Source organism: Hyla sarda, unplaced genomic scaffold (assembly GCF_029499605.1).
Source record: "Hyla sarda isolate aHylSar1 unplaced genomic scaffold, aHylSar1.hap1 scaffold_380, whole genome shotgun sequence".
NCBI classification, from domain to species: Eukaryota; Metazoa; Chordata; class Amphibia; order Anura; family Hylidae; genus Hyla; species Hyla sarda.
The window spans coordinates 247,432-271,125 of NW_026610400.1; the positions used below are offsets into that span (position 1 = coordinate 247,432).

The 23,694-nt window shown below is 42.9% G+C and overlaps 1 protein-coding gene across 1 annotated transcript in view; it reads right to left on the reverse strand.

The window, feature by feature from the left end:
- The window catches only part of WDR97 (WD repeat domain 97), a 250,016-nt gene extending 237,749 nt beyond the window's left edge, over window positions 1-12,267 (reverse strand). Inside the window, exons 1-2 of the mRNA XM_056553808.1 lie at window positions 12,100-12,267; window positions 8,799-9,388 (exon numbers count right to left, since the gene is read on the reverse strand). Of these exons, the coding sequence (XP_056409783.1) occupies window positions 8,799-9,388; window positions 12,100-12,267 (758 nt within the window). The remainder of the gene's footprint in view (window positions 1-8,798; window positions 9,389-12,099) is intronic.
- Window positions 12,268-23,694: the final 11,427 nt, after the last annotated feature.

Sequence of the window (23,694 nt, forward strand, 5' to 3'; positions counted from 1 at the left end):
GCGGCATGCCCCCAGAGCAAAATTTGCTTCCAAAAAGCCAAATGTGACTACTCCTCTTCTGAGACCTGTAGTGCGCCAGCAGAGCACTTTTCACCCCCATATGGGGTGTTTTCTGAATCGGGAGAAATTGGGCTTCAAATTTTGGGGGGGTATTTTCTGCTATTACCCTTTTTAAAAATGTAAAATTTTTGGGAAAACAAGCATTTTAGGTAATTTTTTATTTTTTTTTTTACATTTCCAAAAGTCATGAAACACCTGTGGGGTATTAAGGTTCACTTTATCCCATGTTACATTCCCCGAGGGGTCTAGTTTCCAAAATGGTATGCCATGTGTTTTTTTTTTATGCTGTTTTGACACCCTAGGGGCTTCCTAAAGGTGACATGCCCCCCAAAAACCATTTCAGAAAAATGTTCTCTCCAAAATTCTCTTGTCGCTCCTTCCCTTCTGAGCCCTCTACTGCGCCCGCCGAACACTTTACATAGACATATGAGGTATGTCCTTACTCGAGAGAAATTGGGCTACAAATAAAAATAAAAATTTTCTCCTTTTACCACTTGCAAAAATTCCAAAATTGGGTCTACAAGAACATGCGAGTGTAAAAAATGAAGATTTTGAATTTTCTCCTTCACTTTGCTGCTATTCCTGTGAAACACCTAAAGGGTTAAAACACTGACTGAATTTTGAATACTTTGGGGGGTGTAGTTTTTATAATGGGGTCATTTATGGGGTATTTCTAATATGAAGACCCTTCAAATCCACTTCAAAACTGAACTGGTCCCTGAAAAATATCGAGTTTGAAAATTTTGTGAAAAACTGGAAAGTTGCTGCTGAACTTTGAAGCCTCTGGTGTCTCCAAAAGTAAAAACTCATAAATTTTATGATGCAAACATAAAGTAGACATATTGTATATGTGAACCAAATAAAAAAAATATTTGGAATATCCATTTTCCTTACAAGCAGAGAGCTTCAAAGTTAGAAAAATGCAAAATTTTCATTTTTTTCATCAAATTTGGGGATTTTTCACCAAGAAAGGATGCAAGTTACCATAACATTTTACCACTATGTTAAAGTAGAATATGTCACGAAAAAACATTCTTGGAATCAGAATGATAACTAAAAGCATTCCAGAGTTATTAATGTTTAAAGTGACAGTGGTCAGAATTGCAAAAAACGGCCGAGTCCTTAAGGTGAAAAAGGGCTAAGTCCTTAAGGGGTTAAATCTAACTTCATTACTAATTATAATTGTGAAGCAACAAGTATTAAAAAATACTAATAGGGGGGCCTGGCTTGCCGAGGTCAAGATGAGCCGCATGTTCTGAGGCTCCTGCCTGGGTCCTGCTGAAAACGGCTGATTTCACCTGCTATGGGAGGCAAATCTAGGGGGAAACACCGTAAGAAGTCTGCCCAGCACCTCAGCTCCCTGCCGAACCCGATCTCGGACAATTTCCAACCCCGCAACCCGTCTGCACCTTCCGTGCTCCCGAGACTGCGGCCTACCTCTTCTGCACAGCCAGCCTCTTCAGCCATGATGAGCGTGCCTGGGAACGCGCTCCCCGGACCGTGTGACTCCTCCCGACTCCCGACACCTGCAGCGCCAAATGAGACGGCGAGATCCGCTCACCCTCAGCAGTCGGCAACCTCGCCTGGAACGGTGAGTCTGCTACAGCCTCTACCCTGTGCACGGAGTGAGACGCGCACAAGTCCTGCAGGGCCTCATGACCGTCAACATCCTCCTGGCTCCCTGCACTACCCGGACGCGGCCCTCTCACACGCTGCCACCACTGCTGCCTGTAATGGAGACCCACATGCTGGACAGGTCTCCACATCACCTCTCGCTGCTGCACCTGACTGTGCCATGACAAAGGGGGCTCCTACTTCCGACCGGTCTCTGTCCCCCCGACCTCAAAACCCTCAGGGGGTACATATGCCAGGAACCTACCTGGGCCCTTATGAGGCCCCTGTGAACCCCTCACCGTGCCAGTCTGCAATCTGGCTCCTCAGCCCCCCTCCATTGTGATAACTCCCCAGTACACCTGAAAACATATGCTGCCACCTGTGGAGGTGTCTGGGACAGCACCCCACCTGCCACCTTACCTCTACCGGTGCCAGGCCCACCTGCCCTGGCCCACCTGCCCTGCCCTGGCTGATGACATGAACTCTGACACCTCGCACTCCAACGGGGGCTCTTCCACAGAGGGTGAGGCCCCAAAATTTTGGGGGGCCAGTCCCCCCGCCAAGCAGAAATTGTTTAAAACTCCACTCAAAAAGCCTCCTGGTGAACCCCGCTCCTCCAACTGTTCTTCATCTGATGACAACCTGGGTGATCCGCACAGGCCTCCTCGCCGCACTCTTCCACTGGATAGAACCCCCTCTGCCACAGCGCAGACCCCGGAGCATCCCCTGTGTGCTCCTGTGCTCCCCACACCTGAAATGGCGGTCAACACCCTTAAGAACCATCCGGAATTGCAAGCCCTCCTGGCACTTCTGCCGACCAAAGCGGATATGAATAACTTGGCTACTGACCTTAAATCGGCCTGGCGCCAGGACCTCAAACCGGTCAAGGCAGATGTGTCCCGCCTAACTGACAAAGTACACAAGCTTGAAGAAACCTCTGTCTCGGTGGAGATCCGAGAACTTCAGGAAACCAATAAACGACTTTCCATAATGCAAGCATCTGAAATGGAACACCTTGATTATATAGATAACAGGAACAGGAGGAACAATATCAGAATCAAAGGCCTGCCAGAGTCGGCTACCCCCCAGGAAATCCCGGGCACCTTGCAACATCTCTTTAATGAGATCCTCCAAAAGCCACAAGATTCTCCACTAGAACTTGACAGGGCCCACGGGGGCGCTCAAAGCTAAAGACCCTGACCCAAAGAAGCCTAGAGATGTTATTTGCAGGGTCCACCACTTTCTGATAAAGGACGATATCATGAGAAGAGCGAGATGTCTCCCTAATCTGACCTATAACAGGACTGCAATACATCTCTATCCTGACCTCTCCCTCCGCACCCTCAAGTTAAGAGTGGCCTTGAAGCCTCTTTTACAGCTCCTACAGAATGCTCAGATCACCTATCGCTGGGGCTTCCCGTTCTCGCTTACGGCACGCTATGGCTCCACTACTGCTGTCCTGAGGAGACCAGATGACATGAAGCGGTTCCTGTCCACCTTCAAGCTCCCACCGATCCCCCTGCCAGAATGGGACAACCTGTTCCTCCCTATCCCCACATCCAGACTGAGAGTCCTGGGAGAGGGTCTGACCTCAGGAGAGCAACCCACGACCACCCCCCCTCAACCTCTCCCCCAGCGGATCAAACGGAAGACTTGATTGGACTTTATTACAGTTGGTGATTTATCTTTTTTGACTCCTGTAGTATTTCCCATGTTGTAGCTACTGATCTGGGCTTTCAGCCCCTCTGCTACAACACAGGAACGATTTACCATTACTACGGTTTGCGGTACCCTACGGTACTAGTGTTTACCTCCTATTCTTCATTCTTTATCTTTATTTGTTCTACATGCCTCCCGATGTTTACTTGCCTCTGAGTAGCCTTAGGGCTCTCTGTTGCACTTCTCATATAGCCGTCACCTCTATGGCTCCTCTAAGGAACCTTCCCTTCCTTGTCCAATCGACCCTAGTTATGAGTTTCCCACTACGCAATCAGTTGCTAGTGGCTTTCCCACCTCCCACACCTGCTGCGGCTCCTTTGGAGCTCGACTTCTACGACACCCTCTTTAGTCTGACGGTCGGACTGGTTCTGACCCTGTCCTTGGCCCTTAAGGCCTCTTCTTGTGGACCCTGTGGACCCATTCTCTTATGGTTACTTTTCTCACCCCTGCTCTTCTCTCACCCTATCTCATTTTCCTCCCCCCTCTCCTGCAGGATTGGCAAACCGCTCTCCCCTGACCTCTGAGGGGTCCGTGCAGACAACCAGTTGCACCGGAGGTAAGTGGACTCACTGCATAATACGCTCACATGGCAGCTGACATCAAACTGACCACCCTTAATGTCAAAGGGTTTAACACTCAAGAAAAACGTTCACAACTCCTATACTCACACCACAAACAACATGTCCATATCCTGGCCCTGCAGGAGACGCATTTTAAGGAAGGACACCTCGCCAGACTGAATAACCAATATTACCCGACCTGGCTTCACACTGTCAATATCGAGGCCAGGACAAAGGGGGTCTTCTTGGCCTTCCACAGGTCCCTTCCACTTACAATTACATCCTCTTCCCTTGACCCGGCCGCTAGATATGTACTGGCCAACTGCGAGATCTCAGGCCGTCCCATCACGATAGCAGCCCTGTATACGCCTAACAGGAACCAGGTCCCTTTCCTTCTGAGAGTGTTCGACAAGCTGGTGGACTTTGCGATCGGTCCCATACTGCTATGTGGCGACTTTAACCTCGGCCTCTTCCCGCAAATGTATACCTCCGCGGGCGCTGCATCCGTGTCCCATAGCAAACTCCGTGCTCTCAGAAAGAGGTTACACTCCTTGCAACTTAGTGACGTGTGGAGGACACTACACCCCCAAGACCGGGATTACACGTTTTACTCCCACCCCTTTAAAGTATACAGCTGAATCGACTACATCTTTTGTCCCCACCATCTTCTGCCCGATGTTCACGCTTCTACTATTGGAGTGAGGACGTTGTCTGATCATGCCCCAGTCACTTGCACCCTCCAACTTCCCTCTCTCCTCAAACCCCACTCCTAATGGAGGCTTAATGAATCCCTCCTTCTTGATACCCTCTGTCTCCAGGATGTCAGGCGTACTATTGAACTCTTCCAATCTGATCATGCTCATGACACCTCTTCCCCGGTGGTGAAATGGGAAGCGCTGAAATGTGTGCTACGTGGGGTCCTCGTGACCCATGGTACACGTCTTAAAAAGGAAAACTCAGCGCACCTATTGTCCCTCCTACAGCAGCTCCATACCCTAGAGACACTCCACAAACAATCTCAACAGGACACAGTTTATAGAGACATGTTAAGAGTCAGATCATAATTATTGACCCTACTGAATCATAAACACAAACACTACCAGCAGGTCATGGGCAAGAGGTTCTATGAATGGGGTAATAAGTCGGGACGTCTGTTGGCTAATGGTTTACGCAACAAGAAGTCGTCCCTATTTGTTCCCTCCATTAAGCGACCTGATGGCCAACTTGTCTCGCTCACGCCTGATATCCTTGAGAATTTCAGGGAACACTATGCCTCGCTATACAATCTGCCGGGGCCAGCCTCCCCGTCCTCTGCATCCTTGCCGACATCTTCACGTCACCAATATATCTCTGACACTGCACTCCCCCTCCTCCCTTTTGACGTGATTCAATCCCTAGAGTCTCCTTTCACTTCTGAGGAACCTGAGGAAGCAATCTCTTCCATGCCGGCTGGGAAAAGCCCCGCCCCTGACGGGTACACGGCCAAGTTCTTCAAGTCCCTCAGATCTGAATTGATGGTCCCACTACTCCTGACCTTTAACAATATCACTAATACGACCCCCCTTGCATATTCCTTCCTAACCGCCCATGTCACTGTAATCCCTAAGGAAGGTAAAGACCCCCTCCTCTGTCCCAGCTATAGGCCCATATCATTGATTAACACAGACGCAAAGATATTTTCTAAGCTGATATCTAATAGACTAGCCCTCCACATGCCTGCCCTTATACACCCCGATCAAGTGGGCTTTATCCAAGGCCGAGAAGCTAGAGACAATACCTTACGTACCTTCTCACTGATACATCTCGCCCAAACTCACAACCTCCCCCTATTTCTGTTATCGCTTGATGCAGAAAAGGCCTTCGATAGAGTTGACTGGGGCTTTCTGAGAGAGACCCTGAAACAGATTGGTCTGGGCCCTAACATGCTCGCTCGCATTATGACCTTGTATTCCAACCCACAGACATGCTTACGGATCAATGGCCGCCTCTCCAACCCCTTTAAGATTTGCAATGGGACGAGACAGGGGTGTCCCCTGTCCCCACTCCTCTTCGTTCTATGCATGGAACATCTGCTGTTAGCTATCCGTAATAATGTGGATATCAAGGGTATCCCTGTATCTGCTTCCGATTGCAAATGTGCAGCCTTTGCCGATGACTTGCTCCTCTACTTATCCTCTCCCATCACCTCCCTCCCCTCCCTACTACACGAGATTCACAACTACTCGCAACTTAGTAATTTTAAACTGAACACCTCTAAATGTGAGGCTATGAACATTACCCTGCCCCCCTCAGTAGTCCAACACCTACAGCAGTCTTACCCCTTTAAATGGACCCGTACCACCCTCAAGTACTTGGGTGTATTTGTCCCCACATGTCTCTCCAACACCTATAAGGTGAACTTTCTGCCCCTCCTTCACACGCTGAGGGCAGACCTGGCTAGATGGGAGCGCAGAGACTTTTCTTGGCTGGAGAGAATAAACATCTTCAAGATGAATGTCCTTCCAAGACTCCTTTACCTCTTCTCTTGTGTACCAACACATCTCCCACGTGCCTTCTTTAGAGAGATCGCTGCGCTCCAGTCTACCTTTGTCTGGACTCACAAACACCCCAGACTAGCCCGCCATGTCCTTATACGATCCAAATATGATGGAGGTCTAGCTCTTCCGGACTACCTCGCTTATTACCTAGCTGTCATCCTAACCAGAGTCCTAGACTGCTTTCACTTTCGTGATAGCAAGCAATGGATTGGACAGGAAGCAGACATGTCGGGCATAGATCCGCGCTCCCTGATGTGGCTCCTGCCCCCTCCTCTTGAGCTTTTGGGATCAAGTTCGTTCCCTCATCTCCCACATCACCTCTACTCACATACTACACATGCCTGAGACCCTGTTGCTCTCCGTACTACTCCTAAACCTACCCAGGGGCTCTACCAGGTTGATATCATTCCTCCTCCTAGCGGCCAGAGTGGCGATTCCTCGCCTATGGAAATCCCCCATCCCTCCCACGATATCGTCCTGGCTTCGGGAAGTGACACACCTGAACAGGATGGAAGAACTCATGGCAGACTCCCCTACCCGATTGGCCAAATACAATTCGATCTGGCTCCCCTGGACCACATTCCTTCACTCCCCAGATTACACCTTACTTCATCTTGCAGACTGATGTAGATTGAACCTATGACTATCCCATACCTCTCACGACGTTCTCTGGAGTGTATGTGCCTCCCTCGACTCCGATCCACTGGTTGTCTCGACGCGGATCCCTTGAAAGGTGAGCTCATCTTCTTTCTCTCCCTCTGCTCTCGCCATGCCCTACTCTGCAGCTACTTCCTGCCTATCCTACTCTCTTTCCCTCCTCTCTCTCCCACCACTCCTTCTCTTCTCCCCCTTGTCTCCCCCTGCTGACCCCCCGGTCTGCTTGACAGCTGTCCGTTACAATCTTGATGACAGCATTGTCCACGCTCCGATATGATTGCTCCAGTGACCCCCAGGCATTTATTTTTGCGTACTAGGAGCTATGTGCTCCCTCTTGTGAAAACTGGCGGGTGTTATGCTATGTTAATGCTATACGTTTTCCTACTTTTTTTTTGCATTAATTGTGATTGTTGACTGTAAAACAGACACTGTTGTTTGAATGGAAACTGGGGGGATTCTGTTTAATGTCCCAGACTTCTACTTCATTTTGTTCTTTGTGTTTTATCTGAAAACTAATAAACTTCTAATACATAAAAAAAATAAAAATACTAATAAGGAACTGGCCCATCATCATGAATGATCCCATTCTGAAGGACCTAGTCCCTGCCACTCCAAGTGTTACATTTAGACACTCCAAAAATCTACATAATCTAGTGGCTCCTGGTAGATTAAAAAATGTAACATGTGCCCCTAATGCATGTCTTGTATTCCATGTGGCAGGAGGAGCTGTCTGTGCTGTGAATTAATAAAGGAAGAAACACATGATTTTGGATCTCCCCACACGGGGAAGAGATTTAATATTAAGGGCAAAAATAATTGCGATAGAAAATATGCAATATACCTCCTTTCATGCAATTGCAAGCTCCAATACATCGGCCGCACGTATGATTAGGTATAGATGGAATATAAAGCACGTTTTTTTGCTCTACAGCCTATCGAGGCATTTCACTAACACACATCAAGGATCAATGGATTCTTTGTGTCTTAAAATTATAGAGAGTATCCCGAGTGATACACCGTATAGATACCAACAACTAATAAATAGAGAATCATTTTGGATCCATAAACTGGCATCACTAGTTCCACCAGGGTTGAATGAAGTGGTTGAAAGTACTCGGTAGTCTGTGGAGCATATATTTCTTCTTTTATTATTGTACTTCTAATTCTGGTCATGAAAGGAATTTTGTCTGTATCCATGCACCTGGATTGTGTCTGTCCCGATCAGTGCCACGAAAACTCCCGGTACCCTCGAAGTTCCATGATCTCCTAAGTTCTTGCGGGAAGGCTGCAGACGGGTCTTTGAATACATCTGATATTCACTACATGCTGTTCATTGTTGTGTATGTCGGTACACAACCGGAGCGGGTAAGCGGCCATCGTGCCCCCTCCGTATTGCTTTTAATTCAGCACGTGTGATCCTCCACAGGGAGCGCCTTTTGTTGTTTTCAGGTTAATTCTTTAGAGGCCTTTATAAAAAATTGAAGAATGATCTGATTGGTTGCCATGGGCAACTGCTCTACTTTTCCTCTGCACAGGTTTAAATAAATCTCCCCCTATTTGTTGTTGATTCGTACTAAGACTTGGGAGGAACTGATCTGATGAGATTTTGTTGGCATATAATAAATCTTCTCCCCCGAGAGCCCCTCATTACCTGGCATGTAGATGTCTCCTTACTCTTCTCAGGGTCCCGTCATGCAGGTCATACTCCCACACGTTGGTCCTACATGCAGCGTAACACATGTGCAGATGTGGAGCTGTGGAGTCTATGGTGAGGGCGGTCACCGTGTCCTCCTCTGTCATCCCCTCACTCAGGGACTGGTGTTGCACAAGGCTGCATCCGCTGTGACCAAAGCTCCAGGCGATGACTCCGCCACATCCGGCACTCAGGACAAGGTTCCTTCCAGGGTGGTAAACACATGAGGACACCCCCCGGGGCACAGGACTTCTGGACAGGAACAGAAATGACCCATCAAACAGCAGCAGCTCATGTTGGGTCCAGGCCACATAGTATTGGAGCGCAGCGGCATAGAGCAGACCAGACACCGGCCACACGAGCTGCTGGGAGCAACAAAACCGACCATCCTCATAATACAACCGCACAGTCCCAGCGCAGTCCACCGACACCAGGCTCCTCCGCTCAGGGATGTGCGCGGCGAAGAGAAGCGGCTCCGGGACAGTGACCCGCCGCAGTAACTGCACCCCATGGACCAGCACAGAGGCCTCCAGATCTGACCGCCTCATCTGTAAAAAGGAATAGGAGCAAGAAAAACCTCATCATCATCCATGACTCCAACAAGATAATCATCATCATCATCATCATCCATGACTCCAACAAGATAATCATCATCATCAATGACACCAACAAGATAATCCTCATCATCATCATCATCCATGACACCAACAAGATAACCATCATCATCATCCATGACACCAACAAGATAATCCTCATCATCATCATCCATGACACCAACAAGATAACCATGATCATCATCATCATCATCCATGACACCAACAAGATAACCATCATCATCATCCATGACACCAACAAGATAATCCTCATCATCATCATCCATGACACCAACAAGATAATCCTCCTCATCATCATCATCCATGACACCAACAAGATAACCCTCATCATCATTATCCATGACACCAACAAGATAACCATCATCATCATCATCCATGACACCAACAAGATAATCCTCATCATCATCATCCATGACACCAACAAGATAACCATCATCATCATCATCATCATCCATGACACCAACAAGATAATCCTCATCATCATCATCATCATCCATGACACCAACAAGATAATCCTCATCATCATCATCCATGACACCAACAAGATAACCATCATCATCATCATCCATGACACCAACAAGATAATCCTCATCATCATCATCCATGACACCAACAAGATAACCCTTATCATCATCATCCATGACACCAACAAGATAATCCTCATCATCATCATCCATGACACCAACAAGATAACCATCATCATCATCATCATCATCCATGACACCAACAAGATAATCCTCATCCTCATCATCATCATCCATGACACCAACAAGATAACCATCATCATCATCATCCATGACACCAACAAGATAATCCTCATCATCATCATCCATGACACCAACAAGATAACCCTCATCATCATACATGACACCAACAAGATAACCATCATCATCATCATCCATGACACAACAAGATAACCCTCATCATCATCCATGACATCAACAAGATAACCCTCATCATCATCATGCATGACACAACAAGATAATCCTCATCATCATCATCCATGACACCAACAAGATAACCCTCATCATCATCCATGACACCAACAAGATAACCATCATCATCATCATCATTCATGACACCAACAAGATAACACTCATCATCATCATCATCCATGACACCAACAAGATAACCCTCATCATCATCATCCATTACATCAACAAGATAACCCTCATCATCATCATCCATGACACCAACAAGATAACCCTCATCATCATCATCATCCATGACACCAACAAGATAACCCTCATCATCATCATCCATTACATCAACAAGATAACCCTCATCATCATCATCCATGACACTAACAAGATAACACTCATCATCATCATCATCCATGACACCAACAAGATAACCCTCATCATCATCATCCATCACACCAAGATAACCCTAATCATCATCATCATCCATGACACCAACAAGATAACACTCATCATCATCATCCATGACACCAACAAGATAACCCTCATCATCATCATCATCATCCATGACACCAACAAGATAACCCTCATCATCATCCATGACATCAACAAGATAACCCTCATCATCATCCATGACATCAACAAGATAACCCTCATCATCATCCATGAAACTAACAAGATAACCCTCATCATCATACATGACACCAACAAGATAATCCTCATGAGAGATGAGCGAACTTACAGTAAATTTGATTCGTCACAAACTTCTCGGCTCGGCAGTTGATGACTTTTCCTGCATAAATTAGTTCAGCTTTCAGGTGCTCCAGTGGGCTGGAAAAGGTGGATACATTCCTAGGAGACTCTTTCCTAGGACTGTATCCACCTTTTCCAGCCCACTGGAGCACCTGAAAGCTGAACTAATTTATGCAGGATAAGTCATCAACTGCCGAGCTGAGAAGTTTGTGACAAATCGAATTTACTGTAAATTCACTCATCTCCAATCCTCATCATCATCATCCATGACATCAACAAGATAACATTCATCATCATCCATGACACAAGATAACCCTCATCATCATCCATGACACCAACAAGATAACCATCATCATCATCATCCATGACACCAACAAGATAATCCTCATCATCATCATCCATGACACCAACAAGATAACCATCATCATCATCATCATCATCCATGACACCAACAAGATAATCCTCATCATCCATGACACCAACAAGATAATCCTCATCATCCATGACACCAACAAGATAATCCTCATCATCATCATCCATGACACCAACAAGATAACCATAACCATCATCATCATCATCATCATCATCCATGACACCAACAAGATAATACTTATCATCATCATCATCCATGACACCAACAAGATAATCCTCATCATCATTATCCATGACATCAACAAGATAACCCTCATCATCATACATGACACCAACAAGATAACCCTCATCATCATCATCATCATCCATGACACCAACAAGATAATCCTTATCATCATCATCATCCATGACATCAACAAGATAATCCTCATCATCATTATCCATGACACCAACAAGATAACCCTCATCATCATACATGACACCAACAAGATAACCCTCATCATCATCATCATCATCCATGACACCAACAAGATAATCCTTATCATCATCATCATCCATGACATCAACAAGATAACCCTCATCATCATCCATGACACAAACAAGATAACCCTCATCATCCATGACACCAAAAAGATAATCCTCATCATCATCATCATCCATGACACCAAAAAGATAATCCTCATCATCATCATCACCCATGACACCAACAAGATAATCCTTATCATCATCCATGACATCAACAAGATAACCCTCATCATCATCATCCATGACACCAACAAGATAATCCTCATCATCATCATCCATGACACCAACAAGATAACCATGATCATCATCATCATCATCCATGACACCAACAAGATAACCATCATCATCATCCATGACACCAACAAGATAATCCTCATCATCATCATCCATGACACCAACAAGATAATCCTCCTCATCATCATCATCCATGACACCAACAAGATAACCCTCATCATCATTATCCATGACACCAACAAGATAACCATCATCATCATCATCCATGACACCAACAAGATAATCCTCATCATCATCATCCATGACACCAACAAGATAACCATCATCATCATCATCATCATCCATGACACCAACAAGATAATCCTCATCATCATCATCATCATCCATGACACCAACAAGATAATCCTCATCATCATCATCCATGACACCAACAAGATAACCATCATCATCATCATCCATGACACCAACAAGATAATCCTCATCATCATCATCCATGACACCAACAAGATAACCCTCATCATCATACATGACACCAACAAGATAACCATCATCATCATCATCCATGACACCAACAAGATAATCCTCATCATCATCATCCATGACACCAACAAGATAACCATCATCATCATCATCATCATCCATGACACCAACAAGATAATCCTCATCCTCATCATCATCATCCATGACACCAACAAGATAACCATCATCATCATCATCCATGACACCAACAAGATAATCCTCATCATCATCATCCATGACACCAACAAGATAACCCTCATCATCATACATGACACCAACAAGATAACCATCATCATCATCATCCATGACACAACAAGATAACCCTCATCATCATCCATGACATCAACAAGATAACCCTCATCATCATCATGCATGACACAACAAGATAATCCTCATCATCATCATCCATGACACCAACAAGATAACCATCATCATCATCATCATTCATGACACCAACAAGATAACACTCATCATCATCATCATCCATGACACCAACAAGATAACCCTCATCATCATCATCCATTACATCAACAAGATAACCCTCATCATCATCATCCATGACACCAACAAGATAACCCTCATCATCATCATCATCCATGACACCAACAAGATAACCCTCATCATCATCATCCATTACATCAACAAGATAACCCTCATCATCATCATCCATGACACTAACAAGATAACACTCATCATCATCATCATCCATGACACCAACAAGATAACCCTCATCATCATCATCCATCACACCAAGATAACCCTAATCATCATCATCATCCATGACACCAACAAGATAACACTCATCATCATCATCCATGACACCAACAAGATAACCCTCATCATCATCATCATCATCCATGACACCAACAAGATAACCCTCATCATCATCCATGACATCAACAAGATAACCCTCATCATCATCCATGACATCAACAAGATAACCCTCATCATCATCCATGAAACTAACAAGATAACCCTCATCATCATACATGACACCAACAAGATAATCCTCATGAGAGATGAGCGAACTTACAGTAAATTTGATTCGTCACAAACTTCTCGGCTCGGCAGTTGATGACTTTTCCTGCATAAATTAGTTCAGCTTTCAGGTGCTCCAGTGGGCTGGAAAAGGTGGATACATTCCTAGGAGACTCTTTCCTATGAATGTATCCACCTTTTCCAGCCCACTGGAGCACCTGAAAGCTGAACTAATTTATGCAGGATAAGTCATCAACTGCCGAGCTGAGAAGTTTGTGACAAATCGAATTTACTGTAAATTCACTCATCTCCAATCCTCATCATCATCATCCATGACATCAACAAGATAACATTCATCATCATCCATGACACAAGATAACCCTCATCATCATCCATGACACCAACAAGATAACCATCATCATCATCATCCATGACACCAACAAGATAATCCTCATCATCATCATCCATGACACCAACAAGATAACCATCATCATCATCATCATCATCCATGACACCAACAAGATAATCCTCATCATCCATGACACCAACAAGATAATCCTCATCATCATCATCCATGACACCAACAAGATAACCATAACCATCATCATCATCATCATCATCATCCATGACACCAACAAGATAATACTTATCATCATCATCATCCATGACACCAACAAGATAATCCTCATCATCATTATCCATGACATCAACAAGATAACCCTCATCATCATACATGACACCAACAAGATAACCCTCATCATCATCATCATCATCCATGACACCAACAAGATAATCCTTATCATCATCATCATCCATGACATCAACAAGATAATCCTCATCATCATCATCATCCATGACATCAACAAGATAACCCTCATCATCATCCATGACACAAACAAGATAACCCTCATCATCCATGACACCAAAAAGATAATCCTCATCATCATCATCATCCATGACACCAAAAAGATAATCCTCATCATCATCATCACCCATGACACCAACAAGATAATCCTTATCATCATCCATGACATCAACAAGATAACCCTCATCATCATCATCCATGACACCAACAAGATAACCCTCATCATCATCATCCATGACATCAACAAGATAATCCTCATCATCATCCATGACATTAACAAGATAACCCTCATCATCATCATCCATGACACCAACAAGAAAACCCTCATCATCATCATCATCATCCATGACATCAACAAGATAATCCTCATCATCATCCATGACATCAACAAGATAACCTTCATCATCATCATCCATGACACAACAAGATAACACTCATCATCATCATCATCCATGACACCAACAAGATAATCCTCATCATCATCATCCATGACACCAACAAGATAACCCTCATCATCATACATGACACCAACAAGATAACCCTCATCATCATCATCATCATCCATGACACCAACAAGATAATCCTTATCATCATCATCATCCATGACATCAACAAGATAACCCTCATCATCATCATCCATGACATCAACAAGATAATCCTCATCATCATCCATGACATTAACAAGATAACCCTCATCATCATCATCCATGACACCAACAAGAAAACCCTCATCATCATAATCCATGACACTAACAAGATAACACTCATCATCATCATCATCCATGACATCAACAAGATAACCCTCATCATCATACATGACACCAACAAGAAAACCCTCATCATCATCATCATCATCCATGACATCAACAAGATAATCCTCATCATCATCCATGACATCAACAAGATAACCTTCATCATCATCATCCATGACACAACAAGATAACACTCATTATCATCATCATCCATGACACCAACAAGATAACCCTCATCATCATAATCCATGACACTAACAAGATAACACTCATCATCATCATCATCCATGACATCAACAAGATAACCCTCATCATCATACATGACACCAACAAGATAACCCTCATCATCATAATCCATGACACTAAGAAGATAAACCTCATCATCATCATCCATGACACCAACAAGATAACACTCATCAACATCATCCATGACACCAACAAGATAACCATCATCATCATCATCATCATTCATGACACCAACAAGATAACCCTAATCATCATCATCATCCATGACACCAACAAGATAATCCTCATCATCATCATCCATGACACCAACAAGATAACCATCATCATCATCATCATTCATGACACCAACAAGATAACCCTAATCATCATCATCATTCATGACACCAACAAGATAACCCTCATCATCATCATCATCCATGACAACAACAAGATAACCCTCATCATCATCCATGACACCAACAAGATAACCCTCATCATCATCCATGACACCAACAAGATAACACTCATCATCATCCATGACACCAACAAGATAACCCTCATCATCATCACCATCCATGACATCAACAAGATAACCCTCATCATCATCCATGACATCAACAAGATAACCCTCATCATCCTCATCATCCATGATACCAACAAGATAACCCTCATCATCATCCATGACATCAACAAGATAACCCTCATCATCATCATCATCCATGAAACTAACAAGATAACCCTAATCCTCATCATCATCCATGACACCAACAAGATACACCTGCTCATCATCATCATCATCATCCATGACAACAACAAGATAAACCTCATCATCATCATTATCATCATCCATGACACCAACAAGATAAACCTGCTCATCATCATCATCATCATCATCATCCATGACAACAACAAGATAAATCTCATCATCATCATTATCATCATCCATGACACCAACAAGATAACCCTCATCATCATCCATGACACCGACAAGATAAACCTCATCATCATCCATGACATCAACAAGATAACCCTCATCATCATCCATGACACCAACAAGATAACCCTCATCATCATCATCCATGAAACTAACAAGATAACCCTAATCCTCATCATAATCCATGACACCAACAAGATAAACCTGCTCATCATCATCCATGACAACAACAAGATAAACCTCATCATCATCATTATCATCATCCATGACACCAACAAGATAACCCTCATCATCATCCATGACATCAACAAGATAACCCTCATCATCATCCATGAAACCAACAAGATAACCCTCATCATCATTCATGACACCAACAAGATAACCCTCATCATCAACATCATTCATGACACCAACAAGATAACCCTCATCATCATCATCCATCACACCAACAAGATAATCCTCATCATCATCATCCATGACACCAACAAGATAACCATCATCATCATCATCATCATCCATGACACCAACAAGATAATCCTCATCATCATCATCATCATCCATGACATCAACAAGATAACCCTCATCATCAACATCATCCATGACACCAACAAGATAACCTTCATCATCATCATCAGAAACAACAAGATAACCCTCATTATCATCCATGACATCAACAAGATAACCCTAATCATCATAATCCATGACATAAACAGAATAACCTTCATCATCATCATCATCCATGACACTAACAATCTAACCCTTATCATCATCATCATCCATGACATCAACAAGATAACCCTTATCATCATCATCCATGACATCAACAAGATAACCCTTATCATCATCATCCATGACATCAACAAGATAACCCTCATCATCATCATCATCATCATCATCCATGACACCAACAAGATAACCCTTATCATCATCATCATCCATGACACTAACAAGATAACCCTCATCATCATCAATGAAAATAACAAGATAACCCTCATCATCATCATTATCATCATCCATGACACTAACAAGTTAAACCTCATCATCATCATCAATGACAATAACAAAATAACCCTCATCATCATCATCATCAACATTATCCATGACACCAACAAGATAACACTCATCATCATCCATGACACCAACAAGATAACCCTCATCATCATCCATGACATCAACAAGATAACCCTCATCATCATCCATGACACCAACAAGATAACCCTCATCATCATCCATGACATCAACAAGATAACCCTCATCATCATCATCACCCATGACACCAACAAGATAACCCTCATCATCATCATCCATGACATCAACAAGATAACCCTCGTCATCATCCATGACATCAACAAGATAACCCTCATCATCATCCATGACACCAACAAGATAACCCTCATCATCATCCATGACACCAACAAGATAACCCTCATCATCATCCATGACATCAACAAGATAACCCTCATCATCATCATCACCCATGACACCAACAAGATAACCCTCATCATCATCATCCATGACATCAACAAGATAACCCTCATCATCATCTATGACATCAACAAGATAACCCTCATCATCATCCATGACACCAACAAGATAACCCTCATCATCATCCATGACACCAACAAGATAACCCTCATCATCATCCATGACATCAACAAGATAACCCTCATCATCATCATCACCCATGACACCAACAAGATAACCCTCATCATCATCATCCATGACATCAACAAGATAACCCTCATCATCATCTATGACATCAACAAGATAACCCTCATCATCATCCATGACACCAACAAGATAACCCTCATCATCATCCATGACATCAACAAGATAACCCTCATCATCATCCATGACACCAACAAGATAACCCTCATCATCATCATCACCCATGACACCAACAAGATAACCCTCATCATCATCATCCATGACATCAACAAGATAACCCTCATCATCATCCATGACACCAACAAGATAACCCTCATCATCATCCATGACATCAACAAGATAACCCTCATCATCATCATCACCCATGACACCAACAAGATAACCCTTATCATCATCATCCATGACATCAACAAGATAACCCTCATCATCATTATGATCATCATTCATGACATTAACAAGTATAATCCTTACTGACATCACTGATATAATAATAATACATTAACATGATCAGAGCCCCGCCCCCTGTATGACATCACAGATATAATAGTAATATAATGACATGTGATCACAGCCCTGCCCCCTGTATGAGATCACTGATATACTAGTAATATAATGACATGTGATCACAGCCCCGCCCCCTGTATGACATCACTGATATAATATAATAGTAATATAATGACATGTGATCACAGCCCCGCCCCATGTATGACATCACTGATATAATATAATAGTAATATAATGACATGTGATCACAGCCCCGCCCCCTGTATGACATCACTGATATAATAGTACTATAATGACGTGATCACAGCCCCGTCCCCTGTATGACATCACTGATATAATATAATAGTAATATAATGACATGTGATCACAGCCCCGCCCCCTGTATGACATCACTGATATAATATAATAGTAATATAATGACATGTGATCACAGCCCCGCCCCATGTATGACATCACTGATATAATATAATAGTAATATAATGACATGTGATCACAGCCCTGCCCCCTGTATGACATCACTGATATAATATAATAGTAATATAATGACATGTGATCATAGCCCCACCCCCTGTATGACATCACTGATATAATAGTAATATAATGACATGTGATCACAGCCCTGTCCCCTGTATGACATCACTGATATAATAGTAATATAATGACATGTGATCACAGCCCTGCCCCCTGTATGACATCACTGATATAATATAATAGTAATATAATGACATGTGATCACAGCCCTGCCCCCTGTATGACATCACTGATATAATATAATAGTAATATAATGATGTGATCACAGCCCCGCCCCCTGTATGACATCACTCATATAATATAATAGTAATATAATGACATGATTACAGCCCCACCCCCTGTATGACATCACTGATATAATAGTAATATAACGACATGTGATCACAGCCCCGCCCCCTGTATGACATCACTGATATAATATAATAGTAATATAACGACATGTGATCACAGCCCCAACCCCTGTATGACATCACTGATATAATATAATAGTAATATAATGACATGTGATCATAGCCCCACCCCCTGTATGACATCACTGATATAATAGTAATATAATGACATATGATCACAGCCCTGCCCCCTGTATGACATCACTCATATAATATAATAGTAATATAATGACATGTGATCATAGCCCCACCCCCTGTATGACATCACTGATATAATATAGTAATATAATGACATGTGATCACAGCCCCGCCACCTGTATGACATCACTCATATAATATAATAGTAATATAATGACATGATTACAGCCCCACCCCCTGTATGACATCACTGCTATAATAGTAATATAACGACATGTGATCACAGCCCCGCCCCCTGTATGACATCACTGATATAATATAATAGTAATATAACGACATGTGATCACAGCCCCGCCCCCTGTATGACATCACTGATATAATATAATAGTAATATAACGACATGTGATCACAGCCCCGCCCTCTGTATGACATCACTGATATAATATAATAACATGTGATCACAGCCCTGCCCCCTGTATGACATCACTGATATAATATAATAGTAATATAACGACATGTGATCACAGCCCCGCCCCCTGTATGACATCACTGATATAATATAATAACATGTGATCACAGCCCCGCCCTCTGTATGACATCACTGATATAATATAATAGTAATATAACGACATGTGATCACAGCCCCGCCCCCTGTATGACATCACTGATATAATATAATAACATGTGATCACAGCCCCGCCCTCTGTATGACATCACTGATATAATATAATAGTAATATAACGACATGTGATCACAGCCCCGCCCCCTGTATGACATCACTGATATAATATAATAACATGTGATCACAGCCCCACCCTCTGTATGACATCACTGATATAATATAATAGTAATATAACGACATGTGATCACAGCCCCAACCCCTGTATGACATCACTGATATAATATAATAGTAATATAATGACATGTGATCATAGCCCCACCCCCTGTATGACATCACTGATATAATAGTAATATAATGACATGTGATCACAGCCCTGCCCCCTGTATGACATCACTCATATAATATAATAGTAATATAATGACATGATTACAGCCCCACCCCCTGTATGACATCACTGATATAATAGTAATATAACGACATGTGATCACAGCCCCGCCCCCTGTATGACATCACTGATATAATATAATAGTAATATAACGACATGTGATCACAGCCCCGCCCCCTGTATGACATCACTGATATAATATAATAACATGTGATCACAGCCCCGCCCCCTGTATGACATCCCTGATATAATATAATGACATGTGATCACAGCCCCACCCCCTGTATGACATCACTGATATAATATAATAGTAATAAAAAACTGGATGTCCAGCGCCAAAGTTCGTGCAAAACAGATTCTTTAATGCTTAAAATGCCATAGCAGGGGTCATAATGTAACGCGTTTCAGGTGCGTTAGCACCCTTAATCGTACATAAAATAAAACCACATTTGTCTGAGTATATATAGAAGAAATGGCATGGTTCTCCCAGGTGAAAGGAAATAGTGATTAATCACATGACCAACCTCCTGGAGTCCAGGCATTAACCCCTTACAACCACAAACTAAAATATGCACAATCCTATGGACACTAGTGAGGTAGAATTTTTGGGCAATAGTCGGGATAGCAACGTGTTAGAGGGTCATGATGATAATTCCATGATTTTTCGCAATGGTGCCGAATGTGTTTTACATTGTTCATTTACGCGTTTTATCTGAATTGCAACATATGCACGAACCCTCTTTTTCTGTAAAACAACCTATCCCTAAGTTTGCAACTAAAAATCCTCATTTCTATCCAGTCATGTCGCGCACAGTCTCTTGACTTTTTTCAGGAGGCTGTGGAGAGTGACCTGACTGTTCTGTCTCAGTCCAAAACAACGACTGGTTCTAATCTTTCTTTTCAGGAGCGTGCGGCCCTGAAGGACATATCTAATATGTCCGATCTGGTCGTACGTCAAGCTGACAAGGGGGGAGCAGTGGTGTTGCTGGATGCCGGTCTATATAAAAAATTACATTTAGAATTATTATCAGATGTTACAACCTATAGACCGTTATCCAGCAACCCCTGTTCCATTTTCAAGGAACAACTAAGAGAACTTGTGGATCTTGGGGAGCAGAATGGATTTATATCTAAATCCGAAGCTGATTCTATCCAGTTACAGCCATCTTCCACTCACTCCCTAAGATACACAAAAACTGTTTCCCCCCTCCTGTCAGACCCATAGTTGCCGGGATAGGTTCCCTTAATGAGAACCTATCCGCCTGGCTGGACAATCTCCTCCAACCACTCGTTCCAACCATGCCCGGATATATCCAAGACACAAAACATCTCCTCTCGGCAGTAGAGAGTTTAGAGTGGTCTGAAGGACTTACGTGGATTACAGCCGATGTAACTTCACTTTCTTCCGTAATTCCCCACAGTCAGGCAGCAACTGCCATGAGTTGGTTTCTCACTACATATTCTGAATACCCCGCTGGTCTGCAGGAATATATGATCATTGTTTTGGATTATTTACTTACTCACAACTTTTTTATGTTTGATGATCAGTTCTTCCTGCAGACCACCGGGGCCCCGATGGGCGCACGTTTCTCCCCCTCTATAGCTAATATATATATGGCATACTGGGAAAGTCCGTATTTGTATTCATCTACTAATGTGTTTAAGTCCAATATATACTGGTATGGCAGATATATTGATGATTTGCTATTTATATGGAGGGGTGACACCAAAGATTTAGACTGTTTCAAAGGTTTTTTGAACTCCAATATGCTCAACTTATGCTTTACAGTTAATCATTGTGTTTCTAACGTGTCTTTTTTGGATTTGACTATGAGGGGGTGACACAGATTCCCAAAAAATGATATCTACTGCTTATCGCAAAGATACTGCTGTAAATTCCATCTTACATGCACGTTCGTGTCACCCCCCACACGTCATCCATAACCTCCCAATTGGAGAAGCTATCCGAACCAGACGGAATTGCACTAGGGATATGGATTTTTCTGTTGAAATGAATGCGTTATCTGAACGCCTTCGCCATAGAGGGTATCCACAGTGGTCACTGGATCGTGCAGACAACATTGCCCGATCCAGGAACCGAGATCGTCTCCTCAAACCCCAACATCCCAGAATAACAGATAATAGCACCTCTAAACCAATAGTTTTTTCTACGCAATATAGTCTCCAATTTCCACAGATCTGTAACATCATAAAAAAATACATCCCATTGATCTCATGTGACCCTCAGCTACAAGACACTATGCATGCAGGTTTTTGGTGTGTGGCCAAACGTGCTCCCACATTCGGCCAGACTATTTCACCATCACTTTTTTCCTCCCACAATACAATCTCACCTACCTGGTTGAGAACTGTAGGTACATATAGATGCGGGCACACCCGTTGCATATGCTCCAACATTTTGTCCCCCACATCTGCCATCACGTCATACGCGACAGGAGCTACATACCACATTAGACAATATATTAACTGTAATACCAAATACGTGGTGTATCTCCTGTCGTGTGTGAATGCAAAGTACAGTATGTGGGGTGCACTACTAATAGTCTCAAAACTCGTATCAGGAAACATTTATCAGATATACCTCACTTTAATTCCAGGAGTGTCTCATCCGTATCATTACACTGTGCTCAGCATCGCAATGGAGATTTTTCCTCTATTAGTTTATCTGCCATTGAAAAAGTTTTTTTTACCTAAAAATGTTTTTTTTTGCAGTTTTTTGTGGTTTTCTGCAGTTTTTTGTATTCATGATCTTGTAAGTAGCAGATATTATATCTGCATCTATATATCTATATATAGTTTGGTTATCCACTTGTTGCTATTTTTTGCTAAATTTATAAAATCATTTCTTATATATATTGTAGACATACCATGTCTAATATAGCAGCATATTGGAGTTCAAATACCG